General features: G+C 45.2%; 1 protein-coding gene across 37 annotated transcripts in view; it reads left to right on the top strand.

The window, feature by feature from the left end:
* Zcchc2 (zinc finger CCHC-type containing 2) overlaps positions 1–20,443 on the top strand; it is a 74,109-nt gene that overhangs the window by 23,673 nt on the left and 29,993 nt on the right. For 9 of the 37 annotated variants that reach the window (XR_015635165.1, XR_015635166.1, XR_015635167.1 and 6 more), the window contains 9 exons: positions 90–202; positions 4,459–4,553; positions 6,941–7,024; positions 8,520–8,577; positions 10,282–10,414; positions 11,783–11,847; positions 12,208–12,302; positions 16,398–16,526; positions 18,708–20,189. Coding sequence is in view for 13 of the 37 variants with exons in the window: in XM_087580560.1 (XP_087436686.1) it covers positions 90–202; positions 4,459–4,553; positions 6,941–7,024; positions 8,520–8,577; positions 10,282–10,414; positions 11,783–11,847; positions 12,208–12,302; positions 16,398–16,526; positions 18,708–20,189 (2,254 nt within the window). In the remaining 24 variants the exon portion in view is untranslated. 37 annotated transcript variants of the gene reach the window in all.

Consider the following 20,443-nt stretch of genomic DNA (forward strand, 5'->3'; position numbering starts at 1 on the left):
GGTGGTTAATGAAGAGAAGGCATTTACGTCTGTTTGTATTAGTTCAGCAGGTGAAATCTTAGCATTGGATATTGCTTTTTCTCTTGCAGCTTCCAAAGGAGTTCTCTTCTGAGAGTTTTGACAAGACCATCTTAAAAGCCCTGAATCAGGGTTCTCTAAGGAGGGAAGAGCGGCGCCACCCTGACCTGGAGCCCATCCTAAGGTGACAGCCACAGAACCTGGACTCGGGGGCTGACAGAGACTGTCGAGGGAGTTTGTGAGATGGACTCTCGTACTGGGTAGCTCTCAGCGCACAAAAGACAGTAGCCCTGTCTGTCACTTATTCCTGCTTCTCTAACAACATAGCCTTGGTTCCTTTTAACCAGGAAGGATCATGAGTTAAACCCTCCCCGCCCTTTTTTTTTTTCTATGAAATTTTATAAAGACTGCCTAGCCCAGTGAGATGAAGTTACTCAGAAGGAGGGAGGAAGGGAAAGAGAGAGGGAGGGAGACAGACAGACAGACAGACCTTCCCCAGCACCTGTTTACTTCCTGTTTGCTTCCTTGGAGCCCAGTGCTGCTTAAGATCAGGTCTTTACCCTTGTGAAGTTGGGACCCTTGGGAATGTATGCATTGCTTAGATGGTTAATGTGGTGTCCCGTGGTTTAAACCTACCTCGTGTTCACTCCTGCATGTGCAGGGGTCGGGTGGTACAGGAGTGGGTGATACAGGGCTCCCCTTCTTCTCAAATTCCAGCATGTGTATATAAACAAGGGAACCTGTTTTGTGATGGGAACTGGAAGTTGTCTCTATCATCCCTGACGTTGCATAAGGCAGGAGGGCTTGAAGGTAAAGGAACCAGTGCTGGAGAGGAAGGGCCTACCATTCTGTAGGCCGGGTATGGTGGCCAACACCTTTAATCCTAGCACTGGGACCCACAGAACTCTGAAGTAGAGGCCAATGTGGTCCACATAGTAAGGCTTGTCTTTAAAACAAGACAAAACCCAGCACCATGTACAAAGGCTGAGGGAACAGCTGAGTGAGGGAACTGAGGAGCTGCCCACTGTGAGCTGACCTGAAGTTCAGGCCAGCGCGTTCATAAGGACATCAGTTCTCATTGGTTCATCTAAAAGAAATCCTTTCAGCAGTTCTAGTCTAAGTGCTAAGAAGGTGAGTGGCTGCATTTATCCTGAATAGAGGTTTCCTAGGTAAAACAGTAGAGTGAGGCAAGGAAGGGGTTTGGGGGACGTTGTTGGGTTTTGGAAAGGTGAGCGTCTAAGCTGACTTGGGAAGGGTGGGGCAAGTGAATCTGACAGTGTGAACAGACAGTGCTGGGGGTGGGTGCCCTGAGAGTCTGCTAAGACGTGTGTCCAGTTGCTTATCATGCTGGACATCCCAGCTGTCCCCTGCAAGGATGTAGTCGATGTTCTACTGGAAACGTAGTCATTGAAAAGAGCTAAGTATGACTATGTTGCTCAGGTTATAAGTGAGACTCCTGGTTTGTGTTTAGAACATGAACAGAACTTCCCAGGCTTCCTGAGGAGGGACTCTGTCCTTAGGATCAGTGTGGTCCAGGATGGGGAAGGCAAAATTGCTCCACAGTAAAGATAGGCAGAATCTGGGATGGATGCATTGTCATCGTATCACAGAATTCAAAGTGTGACTGTAGGAGCAAAGGACTGGAATGAGATGGAGCCCAGAATGGCTGTCCTTGCACTACCCAGTGACACATGACACAGCATGGGAGGGACACAGGCTGGTTTCAAACCTGAATGTGAAGGTGGATCTAAGAGTTGGTAGGTGACCTGATGGATACAGACTAGGTAAAATGGATCAAGAGGGCTAAAGGGCAAGACAAGGACTTGCTGGCACATGAGTGCTAGGAAACTAGCACCTTCCACCAGAGCAGCTCTCCAAAAAGCTGGGGCCTGAGTTCAGGGAGAATAAGGAGATACAGCTTATAGCCATTGATCTGAGGGGTCTCAGGTCATAGAAGAGTGTCAGAGGAGAAAGGAAAAAGAGTGGACCAGAGAGCATTCTGGGTAAGAGCAGGTGGATAAAGTTGCAGAACATAATTGAATTCCTGAGAGCTTGTACATTTCTTGGGGACCTTGTTTTCAAGGTCCTTATTGTGGGTCCTTATTGTCCAGTACTGGGAAGGGCAGGGGTCCTGAGCACAGCAAGCTCTAGGTTGTGCTGGGCGTTCACAGAGGCCTCTGTGACTGATCAGTACTCAGAACTGCATCCAGCTGAGCAATGGGGCTAGGGCATATCTGGCAGCATGAGCCTCAGGCCTACTTGGGCGTGAGGATGCAGCACCCAGATGACACCTCTGGTGTATGAATGGCAACAGAATATGAGCCTTATGTGGACCAGAAGGTCAGCAGCACTGTTCCTGTCTACACTGGCTTCAGTATACACTTTAAACCCAGCCAGACCATCTGTACTGACTAGTAGTGGACAGAGGCTCCACTGTTGTACTTCACGGTGAAGAGAGATGCAGCTTCATAAGCTTAACTCAGTAATCCACAGTGCGTGGTGCAGTGACCCTTCCTTTGGGAAGAGTGTGGTTTCCATGATAATGCCAGTTGTTCAGTGAGGACCATGTGGAAATTCAGAAGAGAGAATACATCCATCTTCCCCAGATAATTTTTGTTGATTTTTTAATATTCTCTTTGCCTATAATTACAGATGTGCAATTCAGTTACCTCCCAAATTAAACATTTAACCCTCTGTTTTGTGTTGTGAAAGTCATATAGCATAGTCCTGGCTGGCTTGGAGCTTGCTGTGAAGACCAGAGTAGCCTCAGACTTGTAGCCATTCCTTTTGCTTCTACCCTGCAAGTACTGAGGGATAGGTAGCACCAACATATCCATCTTTAAACCACTGTGAGGGGCTCCGTAGCCTGTCCCATCTGCTCTGTAACACAGTACTTCTCTAGTGATGAAAAATAGACCATTTTTGTACCTAAGACATTTCCAGGCTTATGGTTAATTGCTGAGGAGAGATGATTTGAAATTGGCTGAAGTAGTGAGCTTGTCCCATTTCGAGGAGCACGGCCTGCTCCAAACAGGGCCTTCCACAGCCAGGCAGGCTTGGAGGCCTGGCTTTAAGAACTGGCCGATTTAGTAGGTGGGTGGTTGTCTCCTGGCTTAGGGTGCTTCCTTCCTGCTGTCCTATAAAGCTTAGCGTCCCGTGTCTGAGATCACACATCTGTTTAGATACATGTGAGTGACATATGAATTAACATTGACAATTTTTATCTTGTTTAGCTGTGATGGTTAAAATCAGATTTCAGATGTTACCTCAGCTCAGTCTGTGTTTTGTGTCTCATCATCTATGTCTTCAGATTGGAAGGTAATTTCCAGATTGTTGGTTAACTGTCAGGGATAGGTAGCTCAGTCGCCATGTAGAAAAAGGAAACCTGAATGTTACGCCGTTTCTTATTTCAAAATTGTTTATAGACGCTGGACATGATGGTATGACCTGTAGTCCTCAGCACCAGGCCCTGAGATGGGGAGGTGACTCGAGTTCCAGACAACATGAAACCCTGTTTCCAGAAAACTACTTAGAATAGGGTTTTAATTTGTTTGTTTAGTTCTAGGAGTTGAACATTGAAAAGAGAATCTAAGTAAAGCTGGGCGTAGTGGCACAGACCTACAGTCAGCCAGGCTAGCCTGGGCTACAGGAGTTCAGGGCAATTCTGGACTATTATTGAGACATTGTCTCAAAATAAGAATTAGGAAAGTAAATGAAAAGGAGGCCGGGATGTGGCTTGTTGGTAAATGGCTTCCCAACTGTGTAGGGGTAAGAAGCTCCATGCCTAGCACTTCCTGTAGAGTCCTGAGTGTCTACAGGAGCCTGCTGTGGTGCCTACCTCACCTTGTGCCTTACAGTGTGTTGGGAACCATCACTGTGGCTCTCGTTTTCCAGAACCGTTAATGTTTCCTCGGCCTCTCCCAGTGCGAGGAGGTCCTGTGATAGAGCAGCCACAGGATGACCACAGGATGAGCAGTGGTGTTCGTGAGGAAGAGGAAGGCTTGCATGTCCTCTCTGAGTAAAGGCAGCTTTTGAACCATCTAAGCAAACAGCTGAAAGAATACTTTTGTTTGTTTTTTGTTAAGTGGAAACTTCCCCATAAAAAATCAATCTCTTGGGGTTGGGGATTTAGCTCAGTGGTAGAGCGCTTGCCTACCAAGCGAAAGGCCCTGGGTTCGGTCCCCAACTCTGAAAAAAAAAGAAAAAGAAAAAAAAATCAATCTCTTTAATAGATTCTTGGCAAACAGGTTTTGTTAAAGTTTGCCCGCTCCTGCAGAAATGCATTAGAAAATAATTCTTTCTTTGGGGAAAGGCTTGCCTTACACTCTTTACCCCCACCCTCCTCTGCCTGAGCGCGTACTCACTTACAGTGGTTTTTAATCTGAACTGCGACTGCAGACGTGGACACTGGCAGGTGATATGACTTTCTTTCTTCCGCAGGCAGCTGTTTTCAACCTCACCCCAGGCCTTCCTTCAGAGTCACAAAGTACGCAGCTTTTTTCGATCAATATCATCGGAGTCTCAACATAGCTTCAGTAAGTGGTCTCTGTTCCTTTGTGGAGATCTGGCAAGTGTTTTGTCTGTTTTTGTTTGTGTTTTGCTTTTTATGGGGTTTATTTGTTGTTTATTTGTTTTTGTGTCTTTCTGTGCCATCCTGTCGTTCAAATGTGAAAAATTTTATTTAAAAGTTAGGGAATAGACACTTGCAATTAAGCAATATTTGGCTTCTTTAATGAACTTTACACTGTACCTTAAAAGATGATGATACAGAAAGAGTAATAGAACCAGGTAGACCGGTTCCCAGGAGAAAGTCAATCCTCCAGTCCTTGGCAGAGTAGGTGTCCTGAGCTGAGAGGTTGGTCACTCTGGGGCGGGGTGTGCAGTGTCCCTTCCTCCTATAGGACCCTTCAGTGCTGGCTTTCCCATTCCTTACCCTGTGTATCTCGTCCTCTGCACAGCAGCATCTAAAGACCAGCCAACACAGGCAGGACGCTCTCCTCTGTCCTGCCCATCCTTTCTGTCATTTTCAGGTGGGCTTTGTTTTGTTCATGGACTGCTGTCTACAAGAGTCTGCTGTTTACATAGACTCTGCCTAATCCCAGGACTATTCTGTGGATAAACTTTATTGTTAATCTTCTGATAAAAACTTAAGTTTAGTAAGAAACCCAGGTATTTATATTAAAGTCCTTGAGCTTCCCTTGGACCCCTTAGGCTGTAGCTGCTTGGAAGCTCAGCTCTTCCTGGAGCCCTGTAGCTCACTGTTGTGGTGTCTCTGTGTCTGTTGCTGTCACTGCCCCTCTAGATCACACTGGTCAATACCAGACTGAAGGTGACATCCTCAGGATGGACTCCGAGTCTTGTTTCTCTGTGTTGTTTGCTTTCCTGTTTTCAGTTTCATCACTCCTGTCTCATGTTCGATGGTGCACCGTTCTCTCCAGCCTGGCTTTTATGTGGCCAATCATGCTGATGCATTCCATAGGTGATTTCTACTTGCTTTAAGCACAGCCAATATTTTGAGCAACAATTTTTTTCTTAAATCTTTCCTCCTGGTTTCAGTTGTGATTTTTTTTTTTTTTATACCTAAAGGAAAAAGAAAATACATTGCCTCCTCAGCTTGAGGTATGAGAAACAAAGATGAAAATTATAATTGATTATTCAGTGTGTGCTAGCTTTGAAAGTGTAACTGCTGGGGCAGCACGTGTGTCCATGTGCGTGCCTTAAATGTTGGGACTTGGTTAGCAGGAAGGGTCAGAAAAGCAGGTGCAAAGACTCGGTGACTGCAATGAGATGCACAACTCCGTGGTTGAATTTATGTCTAGATAGTGGCAGAACTTACTAAGTAAAGTCATGGTTATTCTAGAGCTCTGGAGTCTTCTTCCCAAATCAAAGTGTGGGCATTTTTAATAGTCTACCAGTAACACCTGGCTCATTTCAAAAAGGTGTTGATCAAAGTTAAGCTTGTACCCCAGATTATAAACCTGCTCAGAAAAGCTACCCACTTGGGACACACATATACACATACCCACACGGGACACACAACACACATACACACACGAGACATCCACATACCTACATTGGACACAAACATACACATGCATACATGGGACATCCACATACCCACACAGGACACGCACATCCACATCCACACATGGGACATCCACATCCACACATGGGACATCCACATCCACACATGGGACACACACACACACATATAGCAGAGTCTCTTGATAGCTTAGCCCGGCTTTAAATTCACAAGCAATGCTAAGGAGCCTGGAAAGTCTTATCTGAAGAGTAAGCATGTAAAATGCTGCTGAAGGCCTGCAGCTTGGCTTGAGGGGAAACGTGTCAGCACTTGGCATGTGTGAGTTGTTCTGCTGAAGAGTAACAGTGTTGTAAGGGTTCATTTGCACACTTTAAAAAAAAAAAAGAGTCCCTCTTGTGTTCCCCTGTGGCAGAGAGCACTGTCCCATATGCTGACAGACGGTTGACTACTGAGCAGACAGTGCTGCTTCTGAGGTAGCTTCAGACTTCTTGTCTAGAGCCTGCTGCTGGCCAAATGTGCAGTGGGTCGGTACTGATCACAGTCACTGTTGTAACCAAGTAGAAGTGTGGGGCCTTAGAGCGAGCAGTTGAGCAAGGCCACAGTGCTGACACGGACTTTAAGAGTAAGAGTAGAGTAACAGGTGAGGTGCTCCTCATTTCATCCTTTGCTGCGTGACCATGCTGGGGCTCGCTGGTGTGGGCTGCCTGAGGGACTCCACTCAGATAGTTCTGCGCATTCTTGAAGGGCCTCTTTGAAGAAAGGGTCTTCACTAGTGACTCTTCCCTCTCCTTGGGGCAGAGGGACAATCATTATACTGATTTTCTTTATCTCACTATTATAATTTTCCCAGAGTTAGTAGTATTGAATTATTTCCTGCAGATAACTTACAGTCCTCTCTGAAGACTTCTAAGATATTAGAACACTTAAAAGAAGACAGCTCAGAAGCTTCAAGTCAAGAAGAAGGTAATTGTAGAGTCACTAGACTAAGTCTACACACACTGGCTCAAGGTCAGAACAGAGGCAAAAGAGCCCAGGTACATACGTGCCTTGGGATGTCAGAGATGGCATTACCAAACAGAACAGCGGACAGAGAAGAGGTTGCTCACTCCATGGTGTTGGCATAATTGGCTTTCCTATATGAAATGTATATTAATCACCTCCCACTATCATGTGCAAAGCTCTCAGGGGAATAGCAACTATTTGTAAAATGTAAAGTTTTATGTATAAACTTGAGGAGAGAAGGTTTTGTTCAAAAAGATAGATCATGACCGTACATTTGATTAAGCAAGAACTCAATATATGACCAAAAGGCCTGCATACTTAGAGACAGCCTACAGATGAGATACCAGCAGGGTGATGACAGGAAAAATGTACCCTGCATCAGTCAGGGAAATCATCGTGGTGATGTGCATCAGTGGAGAACTTATTCCAATATGTGAGCAAAATGTGTGGATAGGAAATGTGTGGTTGATGAAGCCTCAAGCTGATAAGCACAAGGCCTCCCAGGTAGTTGAGAAAGTGGAGGAGAGGCCCTCGGCACGACTGCCCAGCCATCAGGCCCACCCGGGAGACAGTTGCAAGTCTGATGCCAGGGCATCGACAGTAGGAGCTCAGACGTCATAGCTGAGATGTAAGTCGACATGGTTTGCACAGAGCACATGGCATGCATGGTGCAGTGAAGTTGGAGATCATGGCTACCCCTTGCTGATTCATCAACTATGAAATTAGACCATGTACCGGCTGTACCATGGTTCATAGTGACAAATACCAGGGAGCTGCCTGAATGTTTCAACTAAGTAGTGATGTCTGCTGGCAACAGTTAAAATAAAGCTATTTGTAGCTTATTCAGCCTGCCACAGCTCCGTATGAGTTTATGAATGTACTCACTTACATGGGTAATTAAAATGGAGCTTTCAGTAGGGCGTTTCAACAAGTTAGGTAATAGTTAACCTCTGTGAGGGGAGGAGGAGAGGAAAGGGCGACCTTTAGTCCAATCTCATGCATCTTTTCTTTTTTGGAGTAACTTGAAAGTGATCTTAGAGACTTAAAAATATTGAACATTTTAATGGAAATAGTTTCACTTGAAGTAAATTCAGTTTGAAGTCACAGACTCAAGTAAAATTTGCATAATTTTAGTAAGATTGGTATGCACATTTGAGGTAATTCAGTAGTATGTTATGTAATTGAAGATTTGTTACGGTATCTTCTGTAGGCTTGGTGTGGTGGTGCACACCTCTAGTCCTGCACTCAGGAGGCTGAGGCAGGAGTTGGGTTCGAGGTCAGCCTGGACTATGTGTATACGGTAGACCCTGTCTCTCAGAGACAGGTGGAAGCCCCGTGTGCTGGGAACTAGGTCAGAGCGATGGGCAGGCCACCCCAGCTGCATCCGTTAGTACAGGCACCTTTCAGTGCTTGCTATAGTGTTATAAATTAACTCTTGCTTTTCTCTCCCACCTAGATGTGTTACAGCACACCATTATCCACAAGAAACACGCTGGGAAAAGCCCCGCTGGGAAGTAGGTATCTAACTTCTAACGTGTAAATGCCTTTGTACCATCTGAACTCAGTTAACGTTTAGTCAAGCTTCTCACGAATGTGTTGTCTGGATTCTACTGTTTTGCTCTATGTGTTTTTGTTTTGTTGTTTTCAGTTGTTGTACATGCTGTTCCCCCTTCCCCCTCCTTACTGCCTTTTGGGGAAATTCCTCTCTTGTGGCAACCTTCATAGTTATACACTGAATTTTGTTCTTCCAAAATTTGCAGTGTGTCTCTTGCCTCTTAAAGTCTAATGTAAATTTGACATGCGCCGTAGCACTCTGAGGAACCTGGCTCAGTGTACCTTCACTCATTGCTTTCTCCTGAGTTACAATCATCTTGCATTTACATTCTCTTCACAGCTTTGAATTTGTGCCACTATTTCCCAGCATTCATTTAGGGCTCTTTCTGCTCTGTCTTGTCCCTGTGTGTCCACCTGTGCTGGTTTCCCTGTTAAATTAATGCACACATATCTGTATGTGATAAAGGCAGTTAGGGTGTGGGTGCACACGCACACGTGTATGCGGGTATGTGGGTGCTCACAAATCAAAGCCCTCTACCACTGAGCTTAACCCTGAACAATTCTTGGTTGACATTCATTTTCTGCTAACTCCTTGAGGTTCTAACAGCTGTCTGCTGGCTGTGTAGTTTTCGTCTCTGACAGCTGATGTCTCTGGCAGATCGAACAGTTTATGCGATTTGTAGTTTCCTAGTACCATCACCCAAATACAAGACTTTCTGCTGTCGTATTTAGGACCCTTGCTGATTTTACGGGTGACTTCTTTCTCTCTTCGTAGGTGAGCTTGGGACTCCGTTACTGATGGCAGCCCTGGCTCCTGCTCTCGCTTTGGACTGCTCCGCGTGAAGCCATCACTTGGCTGAGCCAGTCTCAGTGCTGTTGTTTTTGTAGCTTTTCCTCCTGGAGCTTTTGAGTTTTTCTCAGTTGTCTGTGATGGACATTGTAGCTGTTTTATGCTACTTGTGCTTCTAAATTCTGTAACCTTACATATTTTAATTTTAGAAAGTTCTCAGCCTGTGTCTTCAGACACTCCTCTAGTGTCTGTTCTCGGGAGCTGTGCTGTAGGAGTCCCCGAGGTCCTTACGTGTGTGCTGCTCACACATCCCTCTTGTCTCTCACGTTCATGTTCCGTCTCCATCTTTCTCTTCTTCAGTCTATCTTCTTCAGACCAAACTTGTTATCAGTTCTTTTTTTTCTCAGCTCTCCATCCATTGAATTCTTACACTAGCTTTACAGTTGAAGACTTTACATTTGGTTAAGCACTCAAAGTCTATAGCCAGTAACTTCATTCTCTGGATTATGGAGGCGGTGAGGGGTTCCCAGTCACATTAGACCCTTCGTGTGTCTATTTGTTCAATTCAGTTAACAGTTCTTGCTGATCCAGGCTCTGCGGCTCTGGGACTGCCAGTGAAACATGGACACCCAGTAGCCAGACACTAATGGCAAGTATATGCTTGATGCTGCTCTGTAAGGACAGGTGTTAGTGATAAACTATGCACTAAGCTTCCTGGAGTATACTTTTTTCCATACACCTATCACTAGATACTCCAAAGAAAAACAAAACAAACAGAAAACCCCAGAGACTAAGATGCGTCGTAATTGAGATGGTAAATTGGTTAAGTTACAGGGACAGACTTGACATTGTCATGTTTCTCTCTTATGAGCAGTGTTGCTACAAGCTGTGCTCTATTGGAGGGGCTCACCATGCAGTATGCAGAACAAAATGGAGTTGTGGATTGGAGGAACCAAGGCTGTGCAGCCATCCAGCACTCAGAGCACTGTGTATCCTCTGCTGACCAAGTATGTGGCGGGCTGCCTTTGGTACCGTGTGGTAAAGCATTTCTGCTCTGTGTGCTTCCAAAGAATGAATGCTGTAAGCTCTGGGTCAGGTGACTGCTGGTGAGAAGTGAGGAGACCTCAGGAAGCTTCGCTCTTACCCAGGGTTGAACTCTTCTGACTGAGGTCTGAAAGGCTTTATCTAGAGAGCTTTGCTTATTTGTAGGAATGACGCAATAAATACCTACACTCTTTATTCTAGTTGTAGGGTCTGCTAAATTGTTCCTTCTTTTGGCAGGGCCCAGAGGTGGGGGGTGTCTCACTGTCTCGATATGATAGGATTTTTTAAACTGACCGTTCCTTATAGTGTTTAGTTGGGCTTACCCAAACTCTTGCCTGTAGTAAGTGAACTACTGTGCTGAGAGGAGAAGTCTGTGCTGCATGTGGAATGCATGTGCTACACATACTGGGGCAGAAAACTCACCTTGCGTGTTCTGTCTAGAAGATTGACTTGTGAACGTTATTGTTTCTAACCAATACACAAATCCAAGTGTGTTTTTATGGACTAGAGGTTATTTTGAGACACTGCAAGTTGTCACTGTCATGATCAACGGTCTCCTTTTTAAAGCCACCAGACTTTTCTTTCTTCTATTCCAATGTTCATGCCCTCCCTCCCTCACATTTGACACAGGTCAGTTTTACTCACCCAACCTCCAGGGGGAAGGCCTGTAGCACATGCAGTCACTCAGTCACGGTCCGTTTTGGACAGTAGTCTCCCTTGCCCACAGAGATGGCATTTCCAGAACTTAACAGAGTACCTGGAAACACGAGTGGTGTCAGATCCTGTCTGCATTTCCCACACATGCAGCACTGTTACACTGCGTAAGTGGGCCCAGCGCGAGCTTAGCCACAGTAACGGGTGTAATAAGGTAGTGGTGACAGTGTATCCTAATGTTCATGGTTGTGTTCATGTGCTAAGTGCTCTTGGGGTTGTAGGGAAGAGGGCCTGGATGTCTCCAGGAAGGTGGAACAAAGTGAGGTTTCACCATGCTGACCAGAAGTTTAAAACAGGACATGTTTACTTGGTGGAATTATGTTTCTGCTTGAACTGATTGTCTGGAAAGTGAAAGTGCAAATGAGGAGACCTTACTAGAGTCAGAAGAGCAGACATTGAGACTCAGTTTAAAAGAACAGTTCTCATGATTGATGTTAACTGCTTGTCATAGAATATGTACACATTAGTGCTTCTGCGGGTAACCTCAAAAGTGGTCTGAAAATCAAACTGTGTTAGTGTGTAATGGAGAAGACGTTGTTTTAGTGTTTGATATTAGAGCATGGGCACTGGAGCAGTCTGTGCTATAGCTGAGGTCTATTTGTTTTTATCTCTACTAGCTCTCTGCTGAAAAACGGAGCTTGTCTTCAGTAAATAAGAAGAAAGGGAAGCCACAAGTAGAAAAGTAGGTTCAATTTAATGTTTGCAGTACTAAAAATCAGGAGAGATGAGCATGCAGTATCTGGCGGCTGTGGATATATTTAGTGTATGTTTGTACACACACACACACACACACACACACACACACACACACACTCCAGTGGTTTTACTGCTTAGCTTTGTGGTTAATGTTTGTAATAGAAAGTGTCACATGCACGTGACAGAAGCTAAGCTGTGTTGAGTGTGGGAGCTCAGAAGCACTAGGTTTTCCTCCTTGCAAGTGGTTTTCATGATACAAATACTGGAGGGTTGAAGGTCTACTGTCTTTACTGTTTTGATGGAGGGCCTTACAAAAGTGTTGATAATCTCTGTCTATTTGGCTCAGGGAGAAAATAAAGAAAACTGAGAACAGATTGAGCAGTAGAATAAACGGGATTAGACTCTCGGCTCCCCAGCATGCTCATGGCAGCACTGTGAAAGGTAAGAAGGGTCTGAGCTCTGGCGCTCCTTAGGTCCGTCGTGTAACCTCAGCTTAGTGGACACTGGGCTACTGTGTCCCCCTTCCCAGCAGTTTCCAGTCAGATAGCTCTGAAGGTAAAATGGCAGTCTCGGTGCAGATTCGATGTCACAGTAGTCTTGTCTGTAGTTCTGTGAACCACCCTCAGCAAAATCTAAGCATACTCTTGTTAGAGTCAAATTTAGAATGGTACTGACATTTTTATAATTTGAGGACTATTCTTTCTGAGCGTCGTTAGACTAGGTTATTCAGCTTCCGCTTACCTACCATCTCATCATTGCCTTTTGTGTGTTTTCTTTGCCTACAGTGTTAAGATAGGAAAAGTAAAAGCCATAGAGCTATAGGAAAAATATTTTCTGTATGTGCCTGACACTAATCCACTGATGCCAGAAATGATTTTTTAAATTTAAATCTTACTGTCCTGATAGTGCATTAAATTGCGATACAACAAAAGTAACAAGAGTGTATTTCTTAAATTAGATGTTTATAGGCACTATAGAAAGAAAAATGATTTTATTCTGAGTTACAGATCCTGCCAGTTTATTGTATTAGCTAACCTGGGAGTGACTTTTCTTTTCTATTGCTGTGATAGAACACCATGACCAAGGCAGCCTATAAAAGAAAGTACTCAGTTTGAAGCATACTGTTTCAGAGGGTGAGTGTAGTGTGTGGCCTTGATAAGGGTGGGCTGGCAGGTCCAGGTGCGAGAGAGTAGCTGAGAGTTCCTGTCTTGATGCACACATCTTGATGGGCGCGCACACAGCACAGAGGGCTAACTTGGGGATGGTATGGGCTGTTTGAAACTTCAAAGCTCTTCCCTGACCCCCAGCCCCACTCACACAACACATCTCCTCAAATAAGGCCACATCCCTTAATCCTTCCCAAATGGTTCCACTAACCAGGGACTAAACATTCAAACAAATGAGCCTGTCGAGGCCATCCTCCTTCAAACCACTACAAAGGGAAAGAGGACCTGGGCAACCCATCTTGCCTGTGGAAGGATGTGGTCCAGAAGCATGTTGTAGCACTTTGGCATCTTACATTCCAAATGGTGACAGCACTGACAGGAAAAGCTCTGTCTGCTAGCGGCTGACTAGAAACCACTCCTGCCGGGCCTCGTGCTTATGATCCCCATCTCATTCTCCACATTGTCTCCTCATCAGTCTTCAGAGAACACAGTTAACTGAGTTACTCCCTCACCCTCCGTGAGGCCCATAGCCTCCTGTTGGTCTCACTCAGTTCCAGGAGCTCGCTCGCAGCTGTTCTCATCTTCCTCAGTCTTAGGTACCCAGAGAGCAGCACATGGGCTTTGGTCAGAGACATACATGGCTCTGGTTCTGTTCCCTTCTGTCTTAAATGTCTAATGTCCGTCCACTCTGAATGGAATGCCGCCATGTGTAACCCAGGAGTGATGCCTATCTCCTGGCTGTGAAGTGCACAGAGCAGCCTGCAGCAGCACTAGCTACTACCTGAAGGTGCTCAGGGCTGTAGGCTTTGTTCCCTGTTGTACTAATTAGAAAAACACACATTTGAGGCTGTCACAAGCTTAGTAACATCCAACCTGAAGTTTCTTTCTCCTTTTATTTCTTTAGTTTTCAACGTTAATGATAACAGTTAGACTTTTTGAGTAAGTCAAACTTTATCCTATGCTGGGTTGTTTTGTGTCATTTATTTTGTCTGTTGTTTGTTTTAGTGTTTGAGTATCTATCTAGATATATGCATGTAGATATACATACATATGTGTATCTAGTTCTAATCAACTCATTTATATTTATTGGGCAGGAGTAGGAGTAATGTGTACTTTAGGCATTTTGTCTCATTGACGTCTTATGTCATTCTAATGCATGCAACCCAAGCTAAGGAAACAAATTCATTTATTTTCCTCTGAAATATCAAAGTGCCAACAAAGAATAGCCTTTAAGCATTCAATAAAGTGGAAATAATATTTTCTTCCTTTATGGAGCAGCTCTTCCCATGAAGTGTCACAGTGTTAGAGCTGAGATATTTGGTCATTCTGATTAGTGTAACCTTTAGTTCCTTAAACAGTGTACTCCATCTCAATATGTATCATTTACCTTTTTGAATTTATTCACTTTTATCTACATTGATGTTTTGCCTGCACGTATGTCTGTATGAAAGTGTCAGCTCTTGGAGTTATAGACAGTCATGCTTTGGACTGCTATGGGAGTGCTAGGATTTGAACCCAGGTCCTCTGAAAGACCCTTAACCACTGAGACACTTTTAATTTTTAAAATCTTATTTTACATTTTAGTTTCTCGTTTGACTAATGGCACACTCATATAGCTAAGAAATACAAAAGAGAACAAAACAGAAATGTCCCCTAATCCTCTCTTCTTCCTGCCTTCAGGAAGCGGTCTGTGCAGTTAGTCAGCTCTGGAGGCTTTGGTTTTTCTTTGAGACTTGCTCTCCCAGTGCTAGGGAGGGCGGCACTCCTGAAGTCCCTTGGAACTCAAAGAAGCAGGGAGATTACCTGTTCAACACAAGGCCAGTCTAGACTCCTCAGTAAAATCATATCTTTTTATTAAAGAAAGAAATCTCTTTATAACTTCATTCTAAAGGGGTGTGGACATTGCTACCCAGAGCTCATTAAGAGCTGATTGCTTTGGGATCTGGAGAGATGACTTAGTGGTTAAGGGCACTTAAGGTTGCACATTCATGAGGACCTGAGTTCTTACAGCAGTATCCACAAAACGAGCTGGATATGATCTTAAAGGGGCCTTTAACCCTGGAGACAGAGGCCCAGGGATTGATGAAATATGTGCCCTGGGTTCAGGGAAAGAAGACGCATGGCACCCTCCTCTGGTCTCTGCATATGTGCACACAGGCATGTGCATATACACGTGCACATACAGACACACCCCAAAAATTAACAAATAAACTCTAAAAAGAGCTTGCTATTCACTTTTCATGCTAGATAAAAAGATATGTTTCTGCCCACTTTTCTGTTGCTGATGGCCACATTAAAAAGTGTAAAAGGAAATCAGACCCTTTTGTGTTTTAATAATTTAAGATTTTTTTTTTGTATGTGTATGTGTAAAAATTTTACCCTTCCAAAAAAGCCCACTGCTACTTTCCTTACAGTTTTATCAGTTTTTGTGTAGTTTTTTTCCCGTGGCAACTTGGTGTTACCCAAAATGAGCCAGCAATCCATTCTTAATGCCTGTGTCTTTGATAGCTCATTTGAGTGGCTGTAGCTAAGGCCACAGTAACCATCGTTACACTGTTGGAAGTTTATTCCCGACATAAAACACTGGTTAAGTCAACTAAATTCTTATTCCACTAACATGTCTTCTCTAGTACATATTTTGCCAGAGTAACTAATAGTTGTTACCTTTTATTGTTCTACCATGTTGCCATAGAAATGGTTGGCTTCTCCATACATCTTAGGAATTCCCTAGAGTTGCATATAAGGATCTGTATGGTAAACGTGTGTTGGATACTGGCTGTGTAGCAAAAGCTATGCTAGCAGTTGGCTTACAGAAATGAGGGAGATGGGACTGTCTATGCCTGGACTGGTGTCCGAGTGACCCATACTAGACATGGATATTCTGACGTAGTGTGCCCAAAGTGGATATAGCTAATTGGTCCTTGTGTGGACTGCAGTCATTCCTATCTTGTCTTAGCATAGGAGTGACATCTGGGTAGAAATTAAAGGGTTACTTTATCTGCCTGAAGAGAAACATGTTGTATTAAGTGCTATGGTATGGCTAGTGGTTTTAACAGAACAAGTGTGATAGACCAACCACTCTCAGAGGATTTCTGCAGCCAGCTCCAAAGAGACAGATTCTGTAGACCTCCAAGGTAGTTCCAAGTGTTGATACTGGGCTGATCCTGTAAGAAACTAACTGTGATGCAGTAAAATTCACCTGTTCTTCTATGCCTCTGCCTTAAATATGTGTTTATCAGCTGCTTAATGAATCTCAGTATACGTCAAAGACAAGTTTCAGTGTTGTAGGAAAACAAATCATTTATAGCTACAATTAATTTCTAACAATTCCATTTGAGAACTAACATAACTGTAGAGTTGTTATTTTTAGATATGAATTTGGACGTTGGATCTGGACATGACACATGTGGAGAAACATCTTCAGAGAGTTACAGCTCTCCGTCTAGTCCACGGCATGATGGAAGAGAGAGTTTGGAAAGTGAAGAAGAGAAGGACAGAGGTTTGCTGAAGGAGAAGGGGTAGAAAGAGGTGGGGGGACAGAGCTGTCTTCTCATGAGCAGACCCAATCAGAGAGAGCCTGGCAGGGTGAGCACAGTGGCTCCTCAGCTCTTGGTGGGGGTTGGGGGGAAGATGGTGATGGCTTTTGTGGAGAGCTCCAGACTTAAAGTTCTTGCCAGTGACATCTGTTGCTGGCTCTCAAAGCTGTTGTCATTGAGATATTGTTACTCTCCAGAGTGGGGCCGGGTAAAGGTCATAAGGATCTCCTTTCTTACAAGATTCTGTTTTTCTTAAACATTCCTCTGATTGCTCCAGGCCTTTAGTTAATTTCCTCCGTACCATTCTGGTCTGACAGTAAGGGGCTCTTGAAAAGCCCATGACTAATGAAGATGCTATATTACCACGGCATTTTGGCCAAAATGTGGTTTCTCACTGCACAGCTTTCAGCTCACTGGAACCTCAGCTTCTGTGTCACTTGGGCATGTCTCAGGACACTAACACTGTCTCGGGAGTCAGTTGAAGTCAGTTTTTACCTTGCAGTGGTTTCATAGTCCCATCAAATAACCTGCAGTGGTCAGTGCTACCACTCTGTGGCCACACTGCAGTTTTGTAGGGAGACATTTCAAGAAAGAAGTGAAAATAACTCAGAGCTCTGGGACCTTGAGAGAATCGTAGTACCTTATCTAAACAGGCAGGCTTTGGTGTGTGTGTGTGTGTGTGTGTGTGTGTGTGTGTGTGTGTGTGTGTGCTGCAGGTTGTGCTTGGTTGATGGGATGTGCCTGAGTGAGTACAGACACTCCCTCGGGCCTCAACTCTGACTCTTGAGTGGCTCTTGGCTGCTTGTCAGGTCTGCGGGTGACTCGTAGCATCCCTGTCTTGTTCTCGGGTCTGAGAGTGGATAGGCCCATGTAGGTGATGCTGTCCTTTATTCATGTAGGCTTTCCTAAAGACAGGACCCCTGGACTGAGAGCTGTGAATGCTTTCCAGGGTTCAGGTCCGTACGTGGCTTTGGAAACGTGCGGCTCTTTGCTGTTGTTTGTTGTAGTGATGCTGTGAGACATTTGGCTTTCCACTGTCAAGTACACAAAACATCGTTCTATCTGATCCCGGTAGGCTTCAAAGGCGTGGGGCTGTCTATTGCGACTTCAGACTGAACGTTTTCATTCAGATGGGAATTTAACTGGCCATCTGAAACATTCTTTTTTCTTTTTGGACTTAATTTTTGTTCCTAACTCTGCATTGATGGGTAGTACAGATCCAGTGCCTTGAAAAGGTTGTTAATTTATGACTCCTCTCTTCTATGAAGTTGAATATAAGTAGTGTAATGATCTCTCTCTCAGGGGCGTGTTTGCTCTCAGCATTCACTCATTCACTTAAGCTCCCTGGATAGATTGAGGCAGTTCAGCTCACAGCACTGGATCTTCCGTGTCACTGGGGTCTGTTAGCCTTTCTGTAGGAGTGCTCTTATTTGAGGAATGCTTATTCTTGCCAGCCATGCATGGCCAGTCTTGCCTTTGTGAATGCAAACACTCTTTAACGTGCCTCAAGTTAAGCCAGCTTAATTTGTGAGCAGAAAGAGTCTTACCGTAGGCATGACACCCAGCTCTGAGCTCTGGACACGGCAGGGCAGCAGTTTTCCTGTTTACTATGTCAGATGTCCCGACTCCTCTGCCCTGACTGGAAGCTGGGGAGGCTTTTGTGTGCACCGTGGTGCGGTGCAGAGCAGTTTAGTGTCTGTCTGTCGTGTGGTGGTGAGAAGTAGTGGTGCTTCCTTCTCCACTCTGGCTCTTGTGTCCCTGTGGTGTAATCATCGTAGGACTAATGGTGGAGCTTTACATGCTCCCTGTTGAGTATGCGGTACAAGTACTAATTCCATCTCTAGCCTAAACCATTGGAGCTCAGTGTTCTCCTGATCAAACTACTTAAACCGAATCATTTATGGAATAAATTTAAACTCAGGTTTGGTGGCACAGAATTAAGTGGATCACCAGTAGCCTTGGTATTGTTTTCCTTAGAGCACACTACCAGCCGGAGATGAGACGCAGTAGCAGGGGCAGTCAGGAAATGCGATCGAGGAAGCATTGCAAACTTGAGAGTTAATTCTGAATAGACCTAGCTTTTAGTTCTAATGTGAAAATAGGAGTTCAGCCTGGGTTTACCTGCATTTGCATGTCTTCTGTAGATACAGACAGCAATTCTGAAGACTCTGGGAATCCATCGTCAGCCAGGTTTGCAGGCCATGGCTCTGTCACCCAGACCGTCTCTGTCCAGCCGCCTGCTGACACCGTCTCACTGGGAACTGAGAATGGGAACCTTTTGGAAGCTCCGTTGACCTCACACAAGTACCCACATATTCCCTTCATGCCAACTCTACCCTGTGTCATGCACAACGGTGCCCAGAAGTCAGAAGTTGTCATTCCGTCGCCCAAATCTGCAGACGGCAAAGCCGTAGGGGTGCTTGTCCCTAACCCTGTGGCTATTTCTACAATGATGGAGTCCACAAATGCGGCCCCGGTTGGCATCCTAGGCCCAGCAGCTTCTGGGGAGTCAGAGAAGCACCTTGAATTGTTAGCTTCCCCTTTACCTATCCCGTCACCCTTCCTCCCACACAGCAGTGCTCCTGCTTTGCAGCTGACGCTACAGAGTCTAAAATTACAACCACCACAGGGAGCGTCTGAGAATTGCCCAGTTAATATCCCACAACAAGCAGCCACAAGGCTGAGCATCGGATCACCAAACACTGCCTTGATTCCTGTCCATAACCCAGGGGCTTTCCCAGGATCTCCTGTGGCTGCCACGGATCCCATCACAAAATCTGCATCCCAAGTGGTAGGACTAAATCAAATGGTGCCTCAGATTGAGGGAAACACGGGGACAGTCCCTCAGCCGAACAATGTGAAGGTAGTTCTTCCAGCAGCTGGCCTCTCAGCTGCACAGCCACCAGCTTCCTACACCTTTCCAGGCTCACCCCTTGCCGCCAGTGTGCTACCCACCCAGAATTCCACTGTGCTCAACACAGCCACTTCTGCCCAGCCAGCAAGTACAGGCATCAGTCCAGCCCAATCCACAGTTCCTCCTGCTGTTCCTACTCACACCCCAGGCCCTGCCCCAAGCCCCAGCCCTGCCTTGACACACAGTACTGCACAGAGTGACAGCACGTCTTACATCAGTGCTGTGGGGAACACGAATGCTAACAGCACCATAGTGCCACCACAGCCTCTGGGTCCCTGTGGTTCTTGTGGGCGAAGGTGCAGCTGTGGGACCAATGGAAACCTTCAGCTAAATAGTTACTATTATCCCAACCCCATGCCTGGACCAATGTACCGACTCCCATCATTCTTCACTCTGCCATCCATTTGCAATGGCAGCTACCTCAACCAAGCACATCAGAGCAATGGAAACCAACTTCCTTTTTTTCTGCCTCAGACTCCATATGCAAATGGACTGGTGCATGACCCAGTCATGGGGAGCCAAGCCAGCTATGGTATGCAGCAGATGGCAGGATTTGGGAGATTGTACCCCGTATATCCAGCACCTAATGTAGTTGCCAACACCAGTGGTTCTGGGCCCAAGAAGAACGGGAGTGTCTCTTGTTACAATTGTGGTGTAAGCGGACACTATGCACAAGACTGTAAGCAGTCATCCATGGAGGCCAATCAGCAAGGTAATCCCACTCACTCCCAGAGGACTTGTTTTTGAGTTCCCAGTTTCTTCTTGATTATGTGATACTGTCTTAGCAGAAAGATCCGTATGTGTGTGTTTGTTTACAGAGGTTGTATTTTCAGTGACAAAATGCAGCCAGAGAAACTCAGTGTAGACCCAGGTCACAGAGCACAGGGAAGGTCCAAAACCCAGCCAGAGAAGCCCAGCATAGAGAAGCCCAGGTCACGAGGTCTCTGAGTAAGGGCTAAGGAAGTT

The sequence above is a fragment of the Rattus norvegicus genome, chromosome 13 (genome assembly GCF_021556685.1).
Source record: "Rattus norvegicus strain SHRSP/BbbUtx chromosome 13, alternate assembly SHRSP_T2T, whole genome shotgun sequence".
NCBI lineage: Eukaryota > Metazoa > Chordata > Mammalia > Rodentia > Muridae > Rattus > Rattus norvegicus.